The sequence below is a fragment of the Glossina fuscipes genome, unplaced genomic scaffold (assembly GCF_014805625.2).
Source record: "Glossina fuscipes isolate IAEA_lab_2018 unplaced genomic scaffold, Yale_Gfus_2 1, whole genome shotgun sequence".
Lineage (NCBI taxonomy): Eukaryota > Metazoa > Arthropoda > Insecta > Diptera > Glossinidae > Glossina > Glossina fuscipes.
In genome coordinates this window covers 29,387,615-29,410,639 of record NW_023998415.1, presented here as the reverse complement: position 1 = coordinate 29,410,639, position 23,025 = coordinate 29,387,615, and the positions used below count along the sequence as shown (strand labels likewise).

Here is a 23,025-nt window from a genome sequence, read left to right as displayed (position 1 = left end):
TATTAAAAGTTCATTTCATGCTTCTGGTTTTAAATTCATTTTTCTTAATTCTTTATATCGTTAATTAATCAAAAAGCTTATTTTCGTTGTTTATCTTTATTATATATTATGTCGATTTCTTTACATTTACTCTTCGAGTCATATGCTAGTTGTTTACATTTTCTCTTTTCAGATAATGTGGTATGACACGTGAATGCAACTTTATTATTTATCTGGTCAGTCTGACTTTATTATTCCCCATCACCAAATGGGTAACATCACTGCCACGACTTTTTAGACCGCAAGTACTAAATACGTAAGAATAAAGGAGAAACATCTCTTCTTGCTGATAGAGTTAAGTGAAAGAAAAGAATTGATTGATCGCAAGCATGAAACAGACAATATTGGACAAGATCGGTTTCCCAAACCTGCATTAGCGTTTGAATAAATATAGCCGCATGACCATTAAAAATTTGAAACACTCTAAGATGAATCTACAATGTTTGTAATTTTTTATATAAACTTATTGGAAGGCGTTGCAAGTACGACTTATCTTGTACTTGTGTACGCGTATATTATCTATATCGTGAATAAGTACTTGTATACGGACTGCGATTGTTTAGATGTTCCCCCCATGATGTAAGTGTATAGTACGGCGCCCTTTATTTTAAAATGGGACTTTCATCTGCTCACAGGATCATTTATGAATTATGGGAAATGTTGCGGAAAAATATTGATCTAGTTCCCGCGCATAGCACACTATCTATGGCAACCGTTATCTAGTCGAGAGACAAACTGTGCATAGATGTGGTTAATACAATCGAAAAATGAGTTTTCTTGTTACAGATCGTATTCTTCATATTTTTCTCTTCGTTTATCTCTATGCCAAATTGTCGTAAGCCACTAATTTTTATGATAAAATTATAATAATTAGTCTGTATTGTCATGAAAAGGTGCACTTATAGTACTTATCGATTATACGGGAGATTTTGAAAAGTTGGACCATTGGATTCAAATTTTTTACATCAATTTAATATGACAAAAAATTGTTTTCATGTAACGGCTTTTTCAAAATTAGAACTTATATAAGAAGTGATTAAAGAAATGATGCGGTTCATAAAGGCTGATGCTTGGGCTGAAACATGAATCCATGCTGGTACTGATTTCTGATATTCTGCTCTTGTTAGAGTTTCTGTTCGATTTTTTTTACGCTTTTCGTGACGCAAAGGTAATCTCGGTTTGACCCCTCTCCAGTATTCTTTCATGTTGATGGTGTAGCCGTTCGATTTCGGCAGCGCAAATTGGTTTGTTTGGTTTGTTGTCGCATTTCCTTTCATTAGTATCGATAGCAGAGGGAAAGTCTGCTCCTTTTTCCTCCAAAATCATTTGAATAATTTTCCTCGACCCTCTCCTCAAGAATGTTATTTTCCCGTCACCGGTTGTTTTTCCTGCTTTTGATTGGCGAACTTTAACGATAAGTTTTGATACCATTCTGGGCTCTATCCCGCCCATTTTTGATGTCTTTTCTTTTTGCTGCTATTGGACAGCGACAAGCGATATATTTCAATCCAAGCCACGTTCCTTAACCGTTGTGCATTCATCATTCGTCTGGCGGTCTCTTCGTTTCCGTCGACATTACATTGGAATGCCTTCCCCTCCTTTGATTAGTTGCTCGTCGAGTCATCCTTTTAGTTCAGGCTCAGTGCCTGAGTGCCTATTGTGCCTTTTTGCTAATTTTGCTTCTAATGCCTCCGCTTCTAATAGCAATATTTTGGCTTTTACATGCTTTTCCCAATGTCCCCATATTAATTACCCCTTTTATAGCTTTAACAATGACTTTGTTAATCTTTTTTATGTCACTTGCAGGAACAGGATCTGAGGATCAAGGAAAGCATGATAGGAATAGGAGAATTAAGGAAAACATGAGTATGTAAAGTGTGGTAATTGCGAACTGTACGATGAGAAGAACTTTTGCTTATAGATGGGAAGTATTGTTGACAAGATAAGCCAGTAAAACTTGGTAAAAAATTGTTTACCACCACACCCACGGATAAGCGTCGACACAATCTTTGCCTCTTGCGATATTTTGGGCGATTTCGTTTTCAACAAAATTTAGGCACTTGTGTAGTTGTGTTGATCTATCAAATTTCAAATCGAATACTCGCGATACTCGTTATAATATCAATAAAAATTTCTTTATATAATAATGTTTGATATAAGTTGATTGTCATTGAACGCGAAATATGCAAAGAGTATATATTAATATGATAGTGTGATGTATGGATGATCACATGTGCACATAGCATTAATGGGTAGGTTTCGAATTTTCCGAATCTTGGTGATCGTAACTGAAGGCATAGATTAATTTTAGTTCGTTTTTACGATTAGCTGATAGCGTGATAGATGATGAGACAAGCTAAGCTATATATTTTTTAATAATTTCTTAATAACGCTTTTCAGATAATTAATTATATGATATACATTATCTGAGTTAATTCCAGTGTTATTAGCTGATCTAAAACATTGCCACCACATCATAGAAAGCTATTTCTGCCCAAAGAATTTCGTGTATAAGAGTTTTTTTTTGATGATTGCTCATGTCGCACATTTGTTGCATTAGGCAATTTTTGAGCGTGATAGTCATGATAAGAGAAGGAAACTTGATTACTTACAGATCTGATAACTGCAGATCGCCCCTGTTTAGGCGAAAGTAATGTTCAGCTATTGTAGTTTCAATCATAATGCATTTATTGAATTATTATTATTATTATTATTATTATTATTATTATTATTACTATTATTATTATTATTTGTTTTTGTAAATACAATTGCGGTCAAATTGTTTTATTTTTTAAACATATATAATTAGTAATACAATGATTTTAATAGGATTAAGCAAAAGTAAATCTGTTCTAAGCAAATAAAATAATTAGAAAATATTTGTGTTCTATCCATTTGATTGTGCAGTTTTTATTTTTAAATCAATAAAGTTTAAAAAATGTTTCGGCTTTTTTTTTATTGTTTTTTATTGTTTTTTATTATTTTATTCCATTAGATATAACAAGAAATTGGACGCGGTATACTCATAGTTTATTGTTGTTTTATTTATTTGTTATCATTTTCAGTGTGTTTTTGTGTGCAAGTTTGCGAGTATGTAGGTGTATGCGTGAGCATATATATATATGTGTGTGTAAATGTACGTGTTTGAAATTTTATTTATAGCTTATAAAAATAAATGTAAATGTAAACCAAATCACTATCGTATTGAAAGTAGTTTTGAATTAAAGACAAGAGTAGTTTGTTTGCTTTTCAAGTAACAACTAAATTAAAAAAACAAAATATACACACAAAAAAAAAAAAAAAAAAAAAAATTAAAAAAAAATAGATAAAACAACTAAAAACAAGAAACTTAAACGATAATTTTATATTAATTAATTGTTAATTGATTGTTTTTATTGACAAAAACTAAGAAACAAAAATTATTGAAAAAAAAAAAAAAAAACTGGAAGAAAAAAATAAAGATACATTTTACTTTTTATATCATTTCGCATCAGTTTAGCTAATTAAGCACTTTTGTGATTTTTTAATTAAAGCAGCCTCACTGTCAGAATATGTTTTTTGTTTTTTTTTGTTTTTTTTGTTTCTCATCTAATAGAATTTTTGTTTCTCGATCGATTTCCAATTATGCTTTAATTATTGCTCTATATTTGATTACATATCGCTTTTTTTAATGTTCTGTTGGCATGTTCGCGTCTCTTCGGTCTGGCGTCCAACATTGCATTTAATAGAAGCTGTTTATTTTCTCTTTCTCTTTTTTTTTTTTTTCTTTGTTTTTATTTTTTTTTCTCTTTATTTTTTTTTTGAAAGATTTACATTAATTTTTGCTTGGCGCATTCAGGACAAATGATATCGGGTCCATCGGTGATGAAACCACGACCGACTAGAGTTGTCTTGCAGCTGGCACAAACGAAACAATCATGATGCCAGTGACGATCTTCAAATGATATAAAACGAGTGCCGCCAATACCTGTATATAAAATAATATATATATATATATAAAATTAGATTAGAGAAGATCGTCTTAGAGCGAATAAAAATTGTGCAACATATTTTACCGGTTATGGGCTTAACACACGATGTACAGCGTTTAGCGAACAGTTCACCGAAACATTCAGCACAATAGGGTTTCTCATCGCGGCTGGTGAAACGCTGACCAGCTAATATAATATTGCAATGGGTGCACGTAAAGCACTCACGATGCCAAGGCTCGTTTTTATAAGTCACACCACCAGAAGTAATGACCTGATAATGATAACAGTTTCCAGTTAAATAATAAATCAAATGATCTAACATTAATGCAAAGATGGTATGATGAGTACATGAGTACATTAAGACAAAATCGTTATTCCAATGTCTGAACGCTATAATGCGATCTTCTGAACGACGTTATATTACATCGAGATGAAGTATGCAAAAAAAAAATTATTTTTTTTAACTTTGATTTTATTCGACATCATAGTCGATCCAATTAACGTTCAATGTATCTCAAATATTTCTAAGCCCCCGTTTTATAAAAGGATTTAGCGAATTCTTCAAAATACGCTTCGTTTACTGCGATATGCATATCATTTGATTTTAATCTCTCTCTTCGGATCGTCGTTTTCAGAGAGAGTTACCAACTGGTAGATAATAGACGCTCCGATGCAAACGTATAGCAAATGTAGAGCAGCAATTCCAAGTTCGATTCACGCAATTTTCGCATTGGATCGATCGACTTGTGACATAAGTTTTTTGCTCCGTTATTTTCCACTGTAACCACTTTTTTTGAGTGTCCACAGCGTTCAGCATTGTCGATGATCGTGTGATCTCGCTAAAAATCAGCAAATCACCAATCAAGCATTTTTTTTAACAGAGAAGAGTTCCAAGCCAATGCTGTGAGTTCAAAAGGCTGCATTTAGATAACAAACGCAGCGTCACTCGAACCGCTGAAACTTGCCAAAAAATGATCGAAATGATATCAAATTTCAATAGGCGGTCCCTGGGAGGAGACATTTTCTCAAAATAATATGAATTTTTTTTCTGAAGGCCAATATCTGTAAGCTTCTGGAGTTTCTGAACGACGTATTATTTATTGTTCGACAAACAACAACAAGTTCGGCTGCCGTTGAACGGAAGGTATGCATCAGAATAAAGTAGGAGCTTGTTTTAACGGATCCGAGTTGATAAGAAGTTTTTACTTTTTCATATAATTGAAGTATATGTAGATAATGCATTTCAAAGATTCTCCGAAGTAGTATCAAACACTTAACTGGACAAAGGATAGAGGGCGAGAGACATTCCACATAGTGAAGTATAAAATTTCGAAAATATCGCATGCGACAGTTTTTTTTAAAAGAAATTTTAAGGGGTTGCTTGTTTCAGTTCAGGGCTGTCCGCAAGAAATGCCCTCTCCAAAAGGCCTTCGCTTCTTCGGGTAGAGAAAAGCTCTTATCCTCCTAAACGTTTTTTTTTTTTTTCTTTCTTTCAATTATATGAGCAATCATTCAGGGGATGCCCTCTACTCGTGTACTACGGGGACGGTCGGAAAGAAGTAAGGAAAGAGAAAGAGATAGAGAAGCGGCCGAAGCGTAATCGATAAACGGAGGAAATGGAATTTTATGGAAAATTACATAATTCGGAAGGAAAGGATCCCCACGAAAGTGTGAAAATTTTCTGAAATCGTTTCATAGATACTTGGAAAATATTGCTGTTCGATCGAAAAACCCCTTTTCCCTCCATTCCCTTTCCAAACACAAATATATGCTTATCATAATCTCGATGAATGATAATATATATGCGACGATCGTAATCGAAGATATGTATGTGTATTCATCTTAGCTTACCTTGTTACATTTAATGCAACGAGTAGCAAATTTTTCCTCATAGCAACTGGCACAATAGATCTCCTGTTCTCTAGGGATGAACGATTTGGTGCCAATCGCAATTTTGCATACGCAACAGCAGAAACAATTTTCATGCCATTGCCTAGTCTTGTATTCCATTTTCTTGGTGCCTGAAATTAATGATATGAAAAAGAAAGAAAAAAAAAAACACAAATAAAATAATTTCAAATTTCTAATGTGTGTAGAGCATTCATAGGCAGGTAGCTTTAATGAAAACTGCTTTTTATCAATCATCTTTATAAGTGGAAGAGCATGAAGAGCTTTTCAAAATAATTGACTTTTTCTTTTTTTTAGTTTTTAGTTTCACAATTAGATTAGTTTGCGACGGTTTTGTCACGCGATTTATGGCAAAGAAGAAATATTTGGAAAATTTTATAGCGAGAATGACATTGTAACAGTGACACACAACGAAATATCGATTGTCCTAAAAACAATCGCTATTTGTTATTGTAATATCAGTAGCACTCAAAAATTACATGAAGCAAGACAGGGAGTAGTGCGCGTCTATATATGTTATCATGCGAACGAATACCAAAGGCAGTTTTCTTCTTCATCTTGAGCTTTGGAAATTTTTATTCAAACTTACTTAGTTTCGCTTAAAGATTTCTTTATTTATTTATTTTTTTTTTTTATTTTTTTTTTTTATTTTTATTTTTTTTTTGAAATTCTGCCTTGCATCTACTGTCAAGTGTATCGAATCCTTGTAACTAAAGTCATTGGTTTTTGAAATACGTAACAGTAGGTTAACAAATTTAATTTAAATGCGAAGATCCGTAGACTTTACCTGCTTTTGTCAATTTCGGATCGCCTAGGCGGCAATGATCGCCAAGAGTGCAATAAAAACTGCGATTTTCTTCTCGAGCTGAAGCATTCGGTAAAAACATGCTTAGCACTGCAATATCTTCATTATTTTCTTTCGCTCTTTTTATACGATCAGCTCCGATAGTTTTACTTTGCAAATGCAAGCGCGATTTAAAACGCGTCGATAATACATCAACGTCGCCCATTTTATATTTAATTATTAACTGTATCGTTTCCTTTTTATACAATTATCTTTGTTTCACTAAGCGAATCTTGTGATCGGCAACTAAATGAGACGTAACAGGCATTGCTTATGAATTACAATAACACAAAACTAATAAACTCGTAAAGAGTGCTACTACGCATCTTCCTTAGCAATTTTACATGGAACATGTTTCGAGTTTTTCTTCTTCTTCGTTTTCTTCGTGCTTATGCATGTTTTCGACAAAAAAAAAAAAATTAATTATAAGATCTAAGGTATATTTCCGATTTTATTTTGCGACGTGTGTGATACCTAAGGAAAACAGCAAATGATCGTTGCTCTCATATCTACACTACTCGTTGATGATACTGAAGATGCGATTAAGCCCTAGTATATATCATGTCATGTATATTATATAACGTTCGTGACAAAGTGTTCGTGTGTAATCGTTCTAATGATGCGGTAATAAATTTGTACGTTATTCCCTAATTTCGAAGCTGATTAACTAGCGATCTATCTTTGTCACTACAATCGACGAAGTGGTCGTCGACCCATCTAATCTTATTATAAAAACTAATTCGTATTGCATTTCCTTCTCAAGGAATACGATTTAACTTTACGATCGACTTTTACAGGAATGTATTGCAAAACACATAGAGGAATATATTCACAACCATCCACAAATTCACTGTCCACACGAAAGAAGCCACTAAAGCAAGATTAAAACCCTTAAACGTCTTGCGGCAAGAACTAGCTCACGTGGGAATCCCGGAATCAGTTTTGAACATATCTGCGACAGGTGAAAACACGTTATCCGGGCTTTGTCGCAATTTTAGCGGCATGAAACTGAAAAATACACCTTGCATCTATTTTGCCGCCCATCCATGTGCGATAGATTTGTTTAATAAAAAATACTGGGATAGAAAGAGTTGAAGGCGATTATCATTTCGTTTGTTGTACATGATAGGTAAGTAAAATTTTCATTCCGTTTACAACGTTTGGTTACTTTCCTACGCGCAACATCAGAAACTGACTTAATATACTCAACAATAATAGGAAAATCAGTGATCACTGATAAAAAGGCTTTAGCTTGTGTAATTGAAGGGACGACTACGATTGTGACTGCGTCGCAAATGCTTGTTTCTCGTCCAATGTTTAAATCTGTCTCTAAGTATGATATGATATTCCTTGCATTGCCCTAATAATTTAAACAGACTGGCGATAAAATTTGCACGATCCAACGGACTACGGATTTCGATGAAAATTTATTTATTTATTTACTTGAACGTGAAGAGACGATAAGGATGATAAATCTATATATATAGTTATTAGCCCCGATTTAATTTTTGCATAGCGTCGTAAAGTAGAAATGCCCCAAATGTGTTAGTTGCTAGTGCTCATCGTACTTTAAATCAACGATTTATTCCTTTGAGATAATAAGGATAACGAATTATAATAACAATAATGATAATAATAATACGCATGGGACCCTCAAAAGCAACCAACTCAACTTAGCTGGCACGGGAAAGTGTTTGCCTTTCCTATGCAGGATTTCCCAAACTGCGGTCACGCGGATTTCGAAAATCCAAACAGACTTTTTCGAAGATTTCATTTTGCATATATAAAAAAAAACAAATGAAAAGATTATAGTGAATAATGACCATTAAACAGCTTCTACCGTCCTGCAGTTATATTATATATCGGCTTTTTAACATGAGGACTTTTGCGAGAAGAGCTCAATAGGTGATGCGATCCGAAGTATCGTTGGACAGGTGGACGAGGTTAAACATAAGACGGACGAATGGACAAAGAAGCCTAGAATCACTTTTTGAATCGATTGGTACGCTGAAAGGTGAGTCCTTCATGGGCGGGTGTCGCATATACCGGCACAAACTTAATATCCCACGCAAGTATCACAAGTTGTGTAGGGTAATAAATTAGAAAATTCTGTATCGTTTATTAAATTATCTCTTACGGGTAACTTTGCATTTTGTTTTTTTGTTTTATTTTGATCAGTCGCTCAGGCGATGCTCCCCCCTATGTGTGAGCACGGCGGAAAGGGATGATGGAAAGAGAGAGTTGTGCTTATGTACGTTTGAATCAAAAAGCGGAAACATCGGGCTCTGTGGCGAAGACCACTGCTGGTACATTATTTCAGAAGCGAGCAGTGAGATTGCAGAACGGCGAGGTGCAGTAATGTGCTGTACGCTATGCAACCAATTCCCTGTTCAGCTGAGAGAGGCTTGTGGTCCTAGTAAAGGATTTGGCTGATGGACATATGTCTTTTATGTATCTGTAGAACATTTGCTGCGCATATCCCTATACATATGAGCACGACATTCGAAGCTTGCGTAATTGCGGACAATTCACAAATAATGTATTCATAAACGTTCATTGTTCAGTTCACCTGTTTGTTTGATTTATTTTTCGACATTTATTCAACTCATTGGCTTATCTTTAAATGTATTTTTCTTCTTCTTATTACCTAAACCTGATTTGCTCTTTCTGAAAGCCAAGTGACGCAAATAATAATTGTAGGGGCTAGCTGGCATGTATGTAACGCCCACTTTACACTTAGCAATACGCACTCGCAGTTATCGTATGAGTTCGATAGATAAATAAAACTCATGTCCACACTTTCAAACGTATGTTCCATAGCTTTTGTTTATGATAGCAAATGTTTAATAATTAATTAGTTTTGAAAAAATCGGGAAAAATTTGCACAAAGCATACTAAATATTCGGAAAAGTAGTATCGAAGAATCGAATAAGCAGACTGCCTTCTGCAATAAGAAGCAGAATTTGTGACCACCGAAATGTTGGTCTTTACGAGTTGGGCGAAAGGCCTGGCAACAAGGAACAATACCTAGAGAATATCTTTCATTTAGCAAATCATTTGGCGAATATCAGACTATCTTGCGCCATTTTATTACAGGGTTGTAAAAAAAAGTGCTTTACCGAAAACTGTTAAGCACAACAAATTGTTTGCCAATAAGTGATCACTTAGGGATATCGAGAATATTATTATCAGTTAGGGACTGGCTGCAAATTCGAATGAATGCAAGAAGAAGGACAGAAGATGCAGTTGTTACGCGCTTACGCTATTTGTGGTTCAGTAAGGATATATTAAGTTTGTTCGCATGTATATAACACTGTAAAGTGAAGCGATAGATTCACTTCTTATTAACGATTTTGAATAACTTATCGATCTTGAATCGATTCAATTGTTGTCTATCCGTCTATTCCTCTGTCTCTTTGCTGCCTGAAAAGATTGTAGTTTTAGAGATTCTTTTAATGAAATCTATGCTTGGATCCAAGGATAAGCGCTATTAAATACGGATTGGAACGGAACTATTGTGACTTTCTAAATTCATTTGAGAAGATGTACTTCGAAAAGGCCGTCGTATGAAAATAACTTTTCATTTTCAGTTCAATATTTGTTAATCGGAACGGATGGAAAACATTATTTTGGCATAAACCTCATCTAAATGTGAAAATTTTTAAGAGAAGCGATTTTAATGAGAGCGTTTATGAAATTCTCTATCATATAAAAATGTTGAATGTTCTACATGGCAGCAAGGTGGCACGAATTAATTATTTCACAGAGATAAATTTTAGTGCTGTAAACTTGGACTAAATGGGTCTATTTTTCGGACAACCCCTGGGTTGTTGTCGGGGTTTTCACGGATAACAAATCTTTATATCGTTATAAAGTCGACATTTCATGACATAAATAGATGGAGAAGTTTATTAGACAAAGTGTTAAAGATAGCAGTCGGCTTTACCGGACGACGACAATCTATTTACCTAATATTTCCTTGCGAAAAACGAGAGATGACGTACGAAAAACGGGAGAAAAATTTGACGAATGAATAAACACTGACTAAGGACTAAGAACGCGAGTTGATTAATTATACTAAATATGTTTGCTTTGTGTCTGCTTGCGATTGAGTTACACTAAGCAATGTACGAAAACTGATTGAACCGCATTCACAAAAGAAGCAAACGAGAGAAGTTTATGATTGAAAATGTTATTATATATATATATATATATATATACATTATATGTCTTACGCGTACATGTTGACTTTTATTACCTATTAAATGTTAATCAAACTTATAGTGTAGGGGATAAAAATATGAAATATCTGATATATGCAAATATTCCGACGTTCTTACACGAAACGAATGTTGACATTCCATAAAGCATAATGTTACATAAAAGGAAATCATGGGCATATTCATAAATGCATAATTAACGAAAATGTTTGCTATGCATATACACAGACTTGACAATTGTGGCTGCATTCTGCGGATGCCACCGCACCATAAGCGCACTCGAACGTTCATATTATATGCGTACCATTCATAGGTGTTGTAAAAGTGAAATTTTTTTAAGCAGTTAACACGTCGAAAAAAAGTGTGTACACATTATGAATTGGTTATCAAAATCATATATAAAATATATGGGCGTACGAACTGGTATTCATGGTGTATGCATATTATGCTTATATTAGGAAAATCAAAAGTTTAACACTTGTTTGTCAAATGCGTATATCGCAGTGGACAGGACGATCATTGCTGTTCACTTATTTAACAGAGGCTATTATTACAGATTTATGAGAGAGCGTTCAAGACTTTTATATCAAATATATGTAGATATATATATATATGTGTTTATTCTATACACATATATGGATATAAACGAATGGATGGATGGATGGATGGATGGACAGACCACTAGGTTAAGACAACGTAGAATGCTAATCAACATGACGCATTTGCTTCGATGTGTGTAACGATTTTTATCGGTTGTTACGTTACCTCGTTAATGAAACTAGTTTATCCCCCAAGACCATTGATGATGAGTACAAAAATGTTTTTGTTATTAAATTAAAGGATAATAAAAAATAAATCATTCCAGGTTTACGGGAAACTTGAGATAAGTATTATAGTCGAGTAACGTGAAATATTCCCAACTCATATTTCGAGTTCTTGTACTTTAACTTCGAGTGGGCATAATTTGACTTGTCTCAGACCTATTAAATTGTCTTCTCATTAATTCAATTCAAATATTTTCGGATGAGGTATTTCAAGTTTCACTTTGATGTTTTTGCGCATTTTTGTTCGGAAGATGATATTCAAAACAATATCATCAATGACGTTGGACATTAACTCTATGACATACATTTCGTACTTATTATGTTCGCCTCGGTTCAGTATTCGCCAGAACCAAAACACACACTCATACACACACACACACACACACACACACACACACATATATATACATACAAAGAGATTTTAGCCCACTGACCAATATGCTGGAAAGTGAGCGCGTTGCTGACAAGTTCATTTTTTCACAACACCAATAATATCTTACATATGCTGCTGCGTACTAATTGCTTGCGTTTCTTATTCAAATGCAATTCTCTTGCACGCATATGTAGCACATATATCTACTTATAGGTAATTTTTGCTCAATGATCTAAATAACAAAAATCTTCCAACTATTCATTTATATTGTAAATATGTATATGTGTTTGTGAGTATGTTTGCACAAGCATTTATTTTGCCATCATTAATACAGAGATTCGTTCATTTAAAACTTAATTTTGATATGTTTTTTTTTAATTTTTTTTTTAAATTTTTGTTTTCTGTATTTTGTATTTGTATTGTTTTTTTTTTTTTTTTTTGTTATTGCACAAACAATTGATCAATCAATTATTTTATAATACAATATTTTTTTTGGATATAGCAATTGCAAGATTTCAAAAGTGTTATGGCGGAGGGGGCGTCTTACAAAATCATGTGTTGCGCGTTAGATTAATAAAATATTTATGCTTTTCTGCTTTACATATTATATATACGTTTACACGCCACATGATTAGATTGTTGTGATCATAATAATAATATGTGTTCAAGGATGTGTTTGTTGCCTTTCTTATTGTTCACCGCAATAAATTAAGAAATTTTACATAATGTTCGCGTATGACAATCACTTTTGTTTTGTTTCGTCTATCTAAAGTAAAAAAAGTCATTCAGTGAGCTTTCTGTCAAGATTTCAAATATTGAAAATATATATACATGAATAGTGATCGTTTAAATTTTAAATTTAATTTGCTCAGAATATCGTTTCCGCGTTAAGAAAGAAGGACACATGGACGCATGCGAGCACGAAGGGAAATGTGAAGTTGAAATCAGCCCGTATGGTATAGGGGGAATAAAAGAATCGCGAATTTATATTATAATACTTCCATTATCATGAAAATTAAATTGCATTTACATTGTGTTGTGAAATTGACATAGGCAGCGATGTTGTTTCCTTTTTTCATATATCCTAGACCACTTGTGGTACAAAGATGTATTAAGTTTGTTGGTTAATTATGGAAAATCCAGAGGGACATCACATAGATTCAATATATGTTATACCGATCGATTCAGAAAATCATTCTAAACTTCTCCGTTTAATATGCAAACTACAGGCTACGCGATTTTTGAGATATTTTACTGACGTGTTTCGGCCCAAGGGACGAGCGCTATTGAAAATGGTACGGATCAGAACACTTTTTCGACCACTTTCCATATAAAGTCTTATTTTAAATAGTCATTATTCAAATATACTGTGTGTGGTGTACTGTGTGTTTGCTTGTTTGGATGGAAATTCATTTAATTTGCTGCCTTCGTATGAACAATTGGTTTCGAATTTGCGATTTTATTATCGGTTCAAAATCCTTAGATACGACGCTAGGCAAGATGAAAGATCTTATCGATAAAATTTATAGAAATACTTTGATAAATTAACAAAAAATAAAAAAAAAAAAAAAAAAAAATTCAAAAACAATGAAGAAAACAAAAAATTAAAAACACAACAACATATATATTATTATATTTTCATGTATAGATAGATATTCGCTTCGTTAATATGCCATTTAAATATCAGGCACTGCTTAAAGATTTGTTATCTTAAATAGAACCGGAATAAATGCAATAAATTGACATTAACTAATCAGATTGGATGGCAGGTATTCGCTCGAAGATTCGCTTTAAGGCCATTCAAGATTCTTATCAATTAAATGAAAAATATTAAATCAACACTTTAGCTGTTACGCTTCTTTTTAGTCTTTTTACAAGAAAAAAAAAAAAAAAACAGGGCACATTATTTATTTTTGCAATGCCTGTAATCGAATTTAAATGAGTTTCAAATAAAGAATTAATTCTTTTTTACACAAAGCATAATGCGACCATTTCATGTAACTTCTTATGTCTATTTCTTAAAAGAAAGAAACAAAAAAACAAAAAAAAACAAAAAAAAAACAAAAAGACTTAGTGAAGAGGACAGGATCCTCTGTGAAAGGATGTCTGACGTATTGATGACGAATGCTCAATTCGAAGCTCGGTTTACCCGTTAACACGTAACACATTTATTGAGTGCGGTTTAAATACTGAAATCAAAATACGTGTTGTTGTTAATAAGAATCAGCTGTAAAGCGGTATCACTTACTACCGGTGAGTTAGTTAGCTCTGACGACGCGTCAAACGAGGCAGACAGAGAGCGTAGTGGAATAGAGAAAGAGAACAAGAAAGAGAGATAGCGAAAGAGTATACAGTGCATGAAATAAAATTACAAACTCTGTGAATGAATGTGAAAAGACATTTATATGTGTATATACGAGCATGCACAAATGTAAATATATGTCTACGTATATATGTACATTGTTTGCCCTGGTTTTTCTTTTAACAGTAAGCATGCAAAATTTTTGTGTTAAATTGTTTTTATCGACTTGGGTTTATTAATTTTCTTTCATTTTTTTCTTGTACCCACCATCTAAACGCTAACAGTTATATTAATATTATCAACATGCGTGTAACATCTACCTCCCTCGAATCACTGATCTAAAATCTTACATAGCACAGTGAACATGCATATATCATATAAGGATGAAATTTTGCATCAATTTCTGTCGCAACATTATTTCTTCTTCTTCTTCTTCTTCTTCTTATTTATTTATTTTTTTTCTGTTGAAATCCACGATCGTAAAAGCTTCAATTGACAAAATTATTTTAATATAAAAATCCTATTCATTCTTTGTAGAACGTAAGCATAAATAGCGTCCGTCCGTCTGTCCATCCATCCATTATATCTGCAATTTACAATTGCATTGAAAACTTGGTCTACAAGAATATTTCAAGACTTAGGCAAATCGATCTTTGTTTTTAAATTTAATAAGCAACAATCACTATATAAACGGAACGATATACGTAGTTACTATGAGGTTCTGTGAACTTGTCTAAAACTAACGATCTGATATCGTATATCGGATCATTATAGATCTGTTCTTCGCTAAGTTTGCCTATCAAATAACACACCTATCGCTTGTTTGCATATTTACCCGTAAATTTCTCTATTCGATCCTAGACGAGTACAAGTGTTTTTCAAAATTTCTATTATTATTATTATTATTATTATTATTATTTTTAGAACAATTTAATTGCCATTCATATTTTGCGGACATAGCAGACAAGAATTACTTAATAATATTTATTTCTTTGGATTATTTACGTTTCTCGCCTTTCATTTAAGAAGTGAAGATTTTCGCAATAACTGCAACAATGCGGCGACATCTTCAAGTGTTCAATAAAAAGATCTTTGTTTCCTTTCGTAAACCCTTATACCATATATTTTTTTTTTTTCCTGTTTTTTTACTTGAAGCGCTCGCTTGCGTAGTGTAACATATCACAAAGAGAAGCAATATTCAATCGCTTTCTGTGAGTCAGATCGACTGGATACACAATAATCGAATTTCAAGTAGATTAAGAAGCCTTCAATGAAGTAGAATTTTTTTTGTTTTTCTGGAGGTCAACCAGCCCATGCATGCTATGCATTTAAGACACGCTACGCTGTCAATATCGACAAGTACGAATATTGATTTATGTTAAACAACCAACCAATCAATTTAGTTCGTATTGTATTACCAATCGTATGGATAGATACGCCCAAACTCTACAATAGAAACCGATTTACTTCCGATAATGAGAAACGAAAAAAAACAAAAGTAGACATGAAAAATAAAACATGAGCACGGTAACACGGTAAACCGTTTTTGCTTGGACTGAACGTTCCCCAAATAAGATGATTGTGAAGTTTTTAATTTTTATTTATTTATTTATTATTATAATATTTTTTTTTTTCTATTAATTCATTTATTCATTTTTTTTTGTATTTGTTTATTTATTTATTTATTTATTTATTTATTTATTAATTTATTAATTTATTAATTTACTTTTTTTTCTTCTTTTTTAAGTATTGATTGATTAACATGAAAAACATTGCAACTTATATGAAATACTTTAATTAAACAACAATCATCTGGACGGTAAATATAACCTTTTAAGGATATTTAAGTTATGAAACAATTATTCACATTTAACAATTTTGGCATTAATTAAAGTCTCTACAGTCTATAATTAAGGAATCAAACGAAAGCAACGACGGAATATGAAAAAAAAAAGACGTAATTCAAGTTTATTTTTATTTCATTTAAAAACCTACATGCATTCCATTTTAACAAAGAGCAGAAAAAAAAAAAAAAATAAAAATAAAAAAAAAAAAAATAAACAAAAAAAATAAGTAAATAAAAGTTCCACTGCGTACAAAGTTACTTAAAGTGTCAATATATACTAAAATACACACTCACACATAACCGAACACAAATTCATAAACAAATGTATACGCGAATGCTTCATGTGCATACATATGAAGAGTCTAGCAATGCCGTAAACTCTCGCTGCGGTTATGTCAAATCACATCAAATCAAACCAAACGGTACTATAATAACATCAATAATGCAAAATGTTTTTCATATAACAATATTTTCTCGAATAGATTAACACATATGTAAACGCAATGGGAACTTTTGTAGCGGCAAAAGCAACAACACTAACAACTAATCAATAATAAGTTCATCGCCATTTAGTGACGATACGATAACATAAAACTATTAAAGAGTTTTAAATTACTTCCTTAAATGTGTACAAATATGCTTTTGCATATGTTATTTTTTCTTCAAATGTGTTTTTCTTCTTTTTTTTTTCTCTATACCCATCACTGAAGGATGAGGAGGGGTGGTATTCATGAACTGTTAAAACGTTTGCAACCTAACATAAGGTACAACAAACAATTTCGATCAGGAAAAAATTCGATTTAGCCATGCCCGTCTGTTCGTCTGTCCGTCTATCCTTCTCTATAACATCTTCTTCTGGCCGCAAAAATGAAGCTATCGGTTTAAAATTTGGCAGAAACCTTAGAACTTCTGGTACAACGATTGGTATTGAAGATGGATGGAATTGATTAAAGGGCACGCCTACACAACACCGCGTAAATTGAGAAACCCTCTCTTGTTTTTTTGGAAAGCTTATAATAAACGGTTGGTTTTACAATACATCCGCACAAACCTGTACCACCGCAAGTGCTGTAGATTATAACAATATTGGTGTTTTACTCATTACTCATAACCCGCAGCAGCAGACAAACTTTTCCAAAATTTGAATGCATATTCCATGAGCGAAGGTATAGTACGTGTAGAAAAATGGAAAAAATTGGCCACGTCTTGCCAATACTTTACTTTTATCAAGTTTTCATTTCCTCTTGTCAAAACCTTTATCACGCTCAGAAGCATGACCTCAGAAATCCCACATATGCATTTTTGACTACAAATATAGAAAAAATCATTGACGTCCAGGTCTTGTTATAGCGTGTATGCAAATTTAGTTCCTTCCTTTTTTTTTTTTTTTTTTTTTGGTCTTTTTTAAGATAACGGTGGTGGGGTGTAAAAGGTTCGGCCACAAACAAAAACAAATTTTCTTACTTCTTTTATTTTTTTACTGAATATTCACAAATATTTATAGAGATACGTACATAGTCATGCACGCATGCATGCATTGCGGGAAAGAAATGAAAAAAATGAAACTTTCATACTCTATAAGATTGGATGGGCGTGGCCGATTTTTTCTACTTTTGTAGAATATATGTGAAAATTTTTGTTGTGTGTCAATTGTACGTTCCAAGCAATGACTAATAAATCTAAAAAGTAAACGTGCTCTCAGTATACGTTGTATTTGGGGGCGTATTGTTTGCCCATTTCTAATGCCAAACCGTATGAAAGAACTTCCAACGTTGTTGTCGCAATACCTTCCCAAGCGAAAATACCTTTATATTCGCGATCCGGAGAATGTTTGTTACAAGCATTACACAGACGGACATACGGATATGCTTAAATCTATTCAAAATTTTAAGCCTTCTTCTGGGTGTTGCAAGCACTTTGATAAAATGAATAAAGAATAAAACTTGATTCGTATTAAAACAAATCTTAAAGAAGAAGAAGAAGAAGAAGAAAAAGCTGCCAAAGTTTTGGCAACTTCGTTTACGCGAGAGACTTCTCAGACAGTTGAGCGAGACATCTGTACCTATGTTGGCATATTTGGTACTGATAGTACAATGAGCTTAATGCAACGAGACAATAGATCACTGATAAATGATTGTTTAACGACAATTAAGGTCAAACAGTCTCCCTTATCGAGAAGGTAATGACACGTTCCCCGATTCCTTGAAACATTGTCGTCTTTGCCATCTGGGTACAGATTAACTATCTTTTCTCTCTTTGAAAAGACACGACATGTAAGGGCCAGCAAGTTTCAAGTGATTTTCTCATCTTGCCATCTCTTAAAGTGTTCATTGTATTGTACGAATGTTGCCCTCATTATCAAAACCATATACGAATAGTGTTCGCTAATAGTGACGATTATAAAGACTTGTCGTTTAATTTCCACGATTCCATGAGTTGGAAATTAGGGAAGCTGCCAGCGAATTGCAAGAAGCCATATGCTCTACATAATTATCTAATTGATTGTATATCCACAGTAATATTCATTTAATGATCTTATGCAACAACGTATCTGATGATTTTATGATGCAAAGCAAAAAATATTTTCTTATGATGTTTTACAAAAACTTCCGGAAAAAAAAATTTTTCTTGGAATTTTTATAGCGATTTTATGTCTTGTGCAAAAAAAAAAAAAACCAAATTGCAATTACACTTAGTATATATGTATATATGTATAATTAGTCTATGAAAGGCAAAATTTATCAAATGCTTTTCTTTCTTTTCTTCTTTTTTTTTTTATTTTTTATTTTTTTGTGTTTTTTTGGTGAAGACAAACTCGACTTTCTTTCCAATGGGTGTTTGCTCACAGTTGGAACAATCATTAACCTTTTCATCAGTCGTGGATATGCATTGTAAATGCACTTGTCGACGTAAATATGAATGAATGTATGGAAAATATTATTGCAATCGAATGAAGAATTTCCTAACAAGTTTATTAGTTAGCCTTTCTAAATGCATGTTAAGCAGCCTGTTTTCGAACGGATTTTACGCAAAACGCTCTTCATTCTATTATACTCGTTCTTTTGATGGTTTTAAGCAACAATAACGTATATGAAAGCATAATGCATATTAAACACATGCACATGTCCATTCGTGCACCTATCTGAGGTATATATATATATATATATATATATACATAACATACATTTATGTGTGTATATGCAGGAAAGCATATACAAGCAAACTTGTGTACTTTGTTTGTTTGTTACCGGTTTTGTGAATAACGCTTTGCGTTATTAATGATACTTTCCTATGGACATGATAATGTTATGTCGTTGCAGTGGATTAAAGTAACTAAAACATATACATATATATGAAGTTAAGAAGAATGTTTATGCATTTAACTAATGGAGATGTGTTTTATGATAAAATTTTTCTCATCTTATCGCAAATTTCTCATATTATTTGTGAGAGAGATCGAAATTAATGTAAGCAATTTGAAATGTAGGCGTGTCAATGAACCGAGCGATTTATGAACCAAATTTGACGGACATATGCTAAAGAATCATTTTGCAAAAGTCATTAATTACCGTGAGACACAAAGCAAATGCATCCCAAGCAAGGATATCTCTATGTTACGCACTCTCTCTGTATCAACAAAGACTCTATGCGTTACAAACATTTATCAAATCGAATAGGTTTTCCTATTCCGCTTGCCCATTCCCTTCACTCATCTTCACGCCATGACGACGTTAAGATGGCTAGTACTCGAGATTTGAGTCTTAGCATCTTTTAATATGTTTACATATATAGTTTATATATCATGTTAATGGAAAAATTAATATAATATTAATTATTTTCAAATTAAACGAATATAAGTAAATTTATAGTAATTTTTTTTTTTTTTTTTTTTTTTTTTTTTTTTTTGTAACAAAAATCGAAATCTATCATTAACGATCGCCCACTTTCGAACATTCTTCAATTAACAAGTATGCAAATGGATAGACTGCTGCTATGTTCTTGTTTACATTATGGAAGTGAAGGTAAAAGTGTAGGATTTTTGTTATTTATTTATTTGTATTTATTTTCATTTTTTTTTTTTTTTTTGATTTATTCGAACTGTTTTAGTAACAAAAGTACTTGAAATATTATACAAACCTATGCGAATAGTTTTGAAAGAGAAAGAAACAAGAAAAACACACAGCCTACATTTATATAATTTTGTTTGTTTTGTTTTTGAATTTTCTCAGCGAAATGCTAAATTATCTATAAAAGGTATAACTCATGTAAACTCATGCCTTAAGTTGCCGCATGAACAAATCAGGAAATAAAACAAACAATAAACAAAGTACAGTAATGCGACGCTAGATAAGGCGATGTAATGTCAAAGAAGGGCCCAATAATAATTAATAAACTATTACTTCGTTGCATTTCTTTTCTAAACTAATTGTTGGATCGATTAAATCTACAGCATTAGGAAGTTAAGATTGCGGCTGTACGCACAACCTTTGTACGCCTTCGCGCAATCCAATCGCAGTTTAACTATCGGTTGCCATAAACGATATACTATAAGAGAAGTGAAATTTTCGAATTTGAAGATGCTTGATGCGTCCCCCAACAGTCGAATGATGGACGCCAAGTTCGATTGCAATTGCAAAGTGGTTCGATGTGAGTTACTTTTCAAGAGTGACCGCGAAATATTATTATCGCTCGCGCCTTTTAGACTAAAAGCTCTGCTACGAAATTTGGCCAACCACCTTAGACAGGTCCGAACATTGATAGATGTACTCCCCAGTGATTCAAATAAGGGTTTACAAGCAATCGATGCGTTGCTTCCTTTCCGAAACTGATGCCAAACGTAGTGTCTTTACTGCATTTTGTTCACTCTGCTGATGAAGAATATTAGAAGTAATTCTCTTATATCCTATATATAAGAGGCACATTACATAATAGGACCCTCAATGAGGTATTCTACTTGTAGGACTTGACATTGTATGTAAAATTTGTCAGGACTTTCGCGTTGACCTGTTACTACTATGGTTATTATTATTATTACACTCTATACCACTTGTGGTAGACGGGTGTATTTAGTTTAGTTTGTGCGTTTAGAATTACTTGCGATAACTCCAACTTTTATTATATATATATATATATAATAATTTCTGAATCAATCTAAGCTTGTCTGTCCGTCTGTCCGTTTTGCTTTCTTACGTTCAATCTGCGGGGTCACAATTCTCGAGCCTTTTTAATGAAATTTAGTACATCGACATGTCATAGGCAAGGACGAACACTATTCAAAATGGTTGGCATCGGACTACTTTTTCCATCACTTATCTTAAAGAATGACAATAGTGGCGCTGGGCTCGGTTTTGCTATAACGCTTTCACTTGTTTGATATAAAGAAAAAGCAAATAAAGTTATGGGGAGGATTTCCGAGATTAGGGGATTGTAAAACATACGAACTCGGATCGGGTTGATATGACCATCACTACTCTTAAAATAGTGATGCGTTCAGAGAAAAAGTTTCTTAATGGCTTGTAAGAATACATTTTTAAGAGCAAATTTGTCTCCATAAAACAAACTAATCCTAAAAAGAACCAACCATCGGCGGGAGATCTCTTTATGTGTTCATATAGATTTGTATAATGGAATTTTAATTGATTTCATTTGCTTATCAACAATAGACTACTGAAGAATATGTGGACGTCAATGGACGAGTGTTCGACGAAAACGTGTTCATCTTATTATAATCACAACATAGAATACGGTTAGCGCAGTAACTGCACTCTAACACTGACCAAATATCGTGCTACAATTAGAGATCGACTTGTAAAAACTTAATAATATCCGATGAAATAATTAAAATTATACCGAGCTAGGTGAGGGGAAAAAAAACTTCTTAATACTCAACAGAAGTAACTCCTGCCTCGGATGACAGTAAAAAAAAAAAAGAGAATGATTTAAAAGTCCGTGAAGAAGTGAAATATGAAGTGTTTTTACTTTTTCACAGCAAATTCGCTTTTGTTTTTTGTCACCAATGAAAATGTTTCTTCACCGCATTAATCAGTTAAATGTCATTGGCGAGTATACTCGTCGTGGAAAAAATGATAACAACATACGTTATGACGAGCATACAACGAGTCCACTTAACAATTGTGGCACTTTTTTCAAAGAGGCGACACGACAACTAACTGATTAGTTAAACGTTCATTTTTAATTCATTGTAAAGTAATTGAATTTAATTTTGTTTACGAAGCAAATGTAATTTTTGTCAAGAACGTTTGCAGCCAAAGAAATGCTTCTTCAAAAATTATTTCAATTTATAGCGTTTGAGTTTGCCGCTTTCCCGAGCAACAGTCGTATAAGCTGATTATTCAGACGCATGATTGTGACGAACCGCGTTCGAGCACTTTAGACCATAGCTTCGGTTGAGTCTAAGCATGAGCTTATTGTCATTCCGTAAAGGCGAGAATAAGCAGGAAATGTTCTTCACTCTCTTTTATGCCATTGTATCAGCCATTACTTTTTACATGTTTACATATTAAATGACTATTAGTATCGAACGTCAATTCTGTTCTATTCTTTGTATATACAATAGTTGTTACCGTGAGCAGATTTATGTGGTCATATATTTTGTTTTCCTATCATTTCCTATCATTGTATCACATTTACAGAGAGAGAGAGAGAGAGAGAGAGAGAGAGAGAGAGAGAGAGAGAGA

At 33.0% G+C, this 23,025-nt stretch overlaps 1 protein-coding gene across 1 annotated transcript in view; it reads right to left on the bottom strand.

Annotated features, from left to right (window-relative positions):
- Positions 1-3,600: 3,600 nt before the first annotated feature.
- The window catches only part of LOC119632616, a 44,747-nt gene continuing 25,322 nt past the window's right edge, over positions 3,601-23,025 (bottom strand). The window contains exons 7-9 of the mRNA XM_038025600.1: positions 5,862-6,031; positions 4,095-4,281; positions 3,601-4,006 (exon numbers count right to left, since the gene is read on the bottom strand). Of these exons, the coding sequence (XP_037881528.1) occupies positions 3,849-4,006; positions 4,095-4,281; positions 5,862-6,031 (515 nt within the window). The 3' untranslated portion in view covers positions 3,601-3,848. The remainder of the gene's footprint in view (positions 4,007-4,094; positions 4,282-5,861; positions 6,032-23,025) is intronic.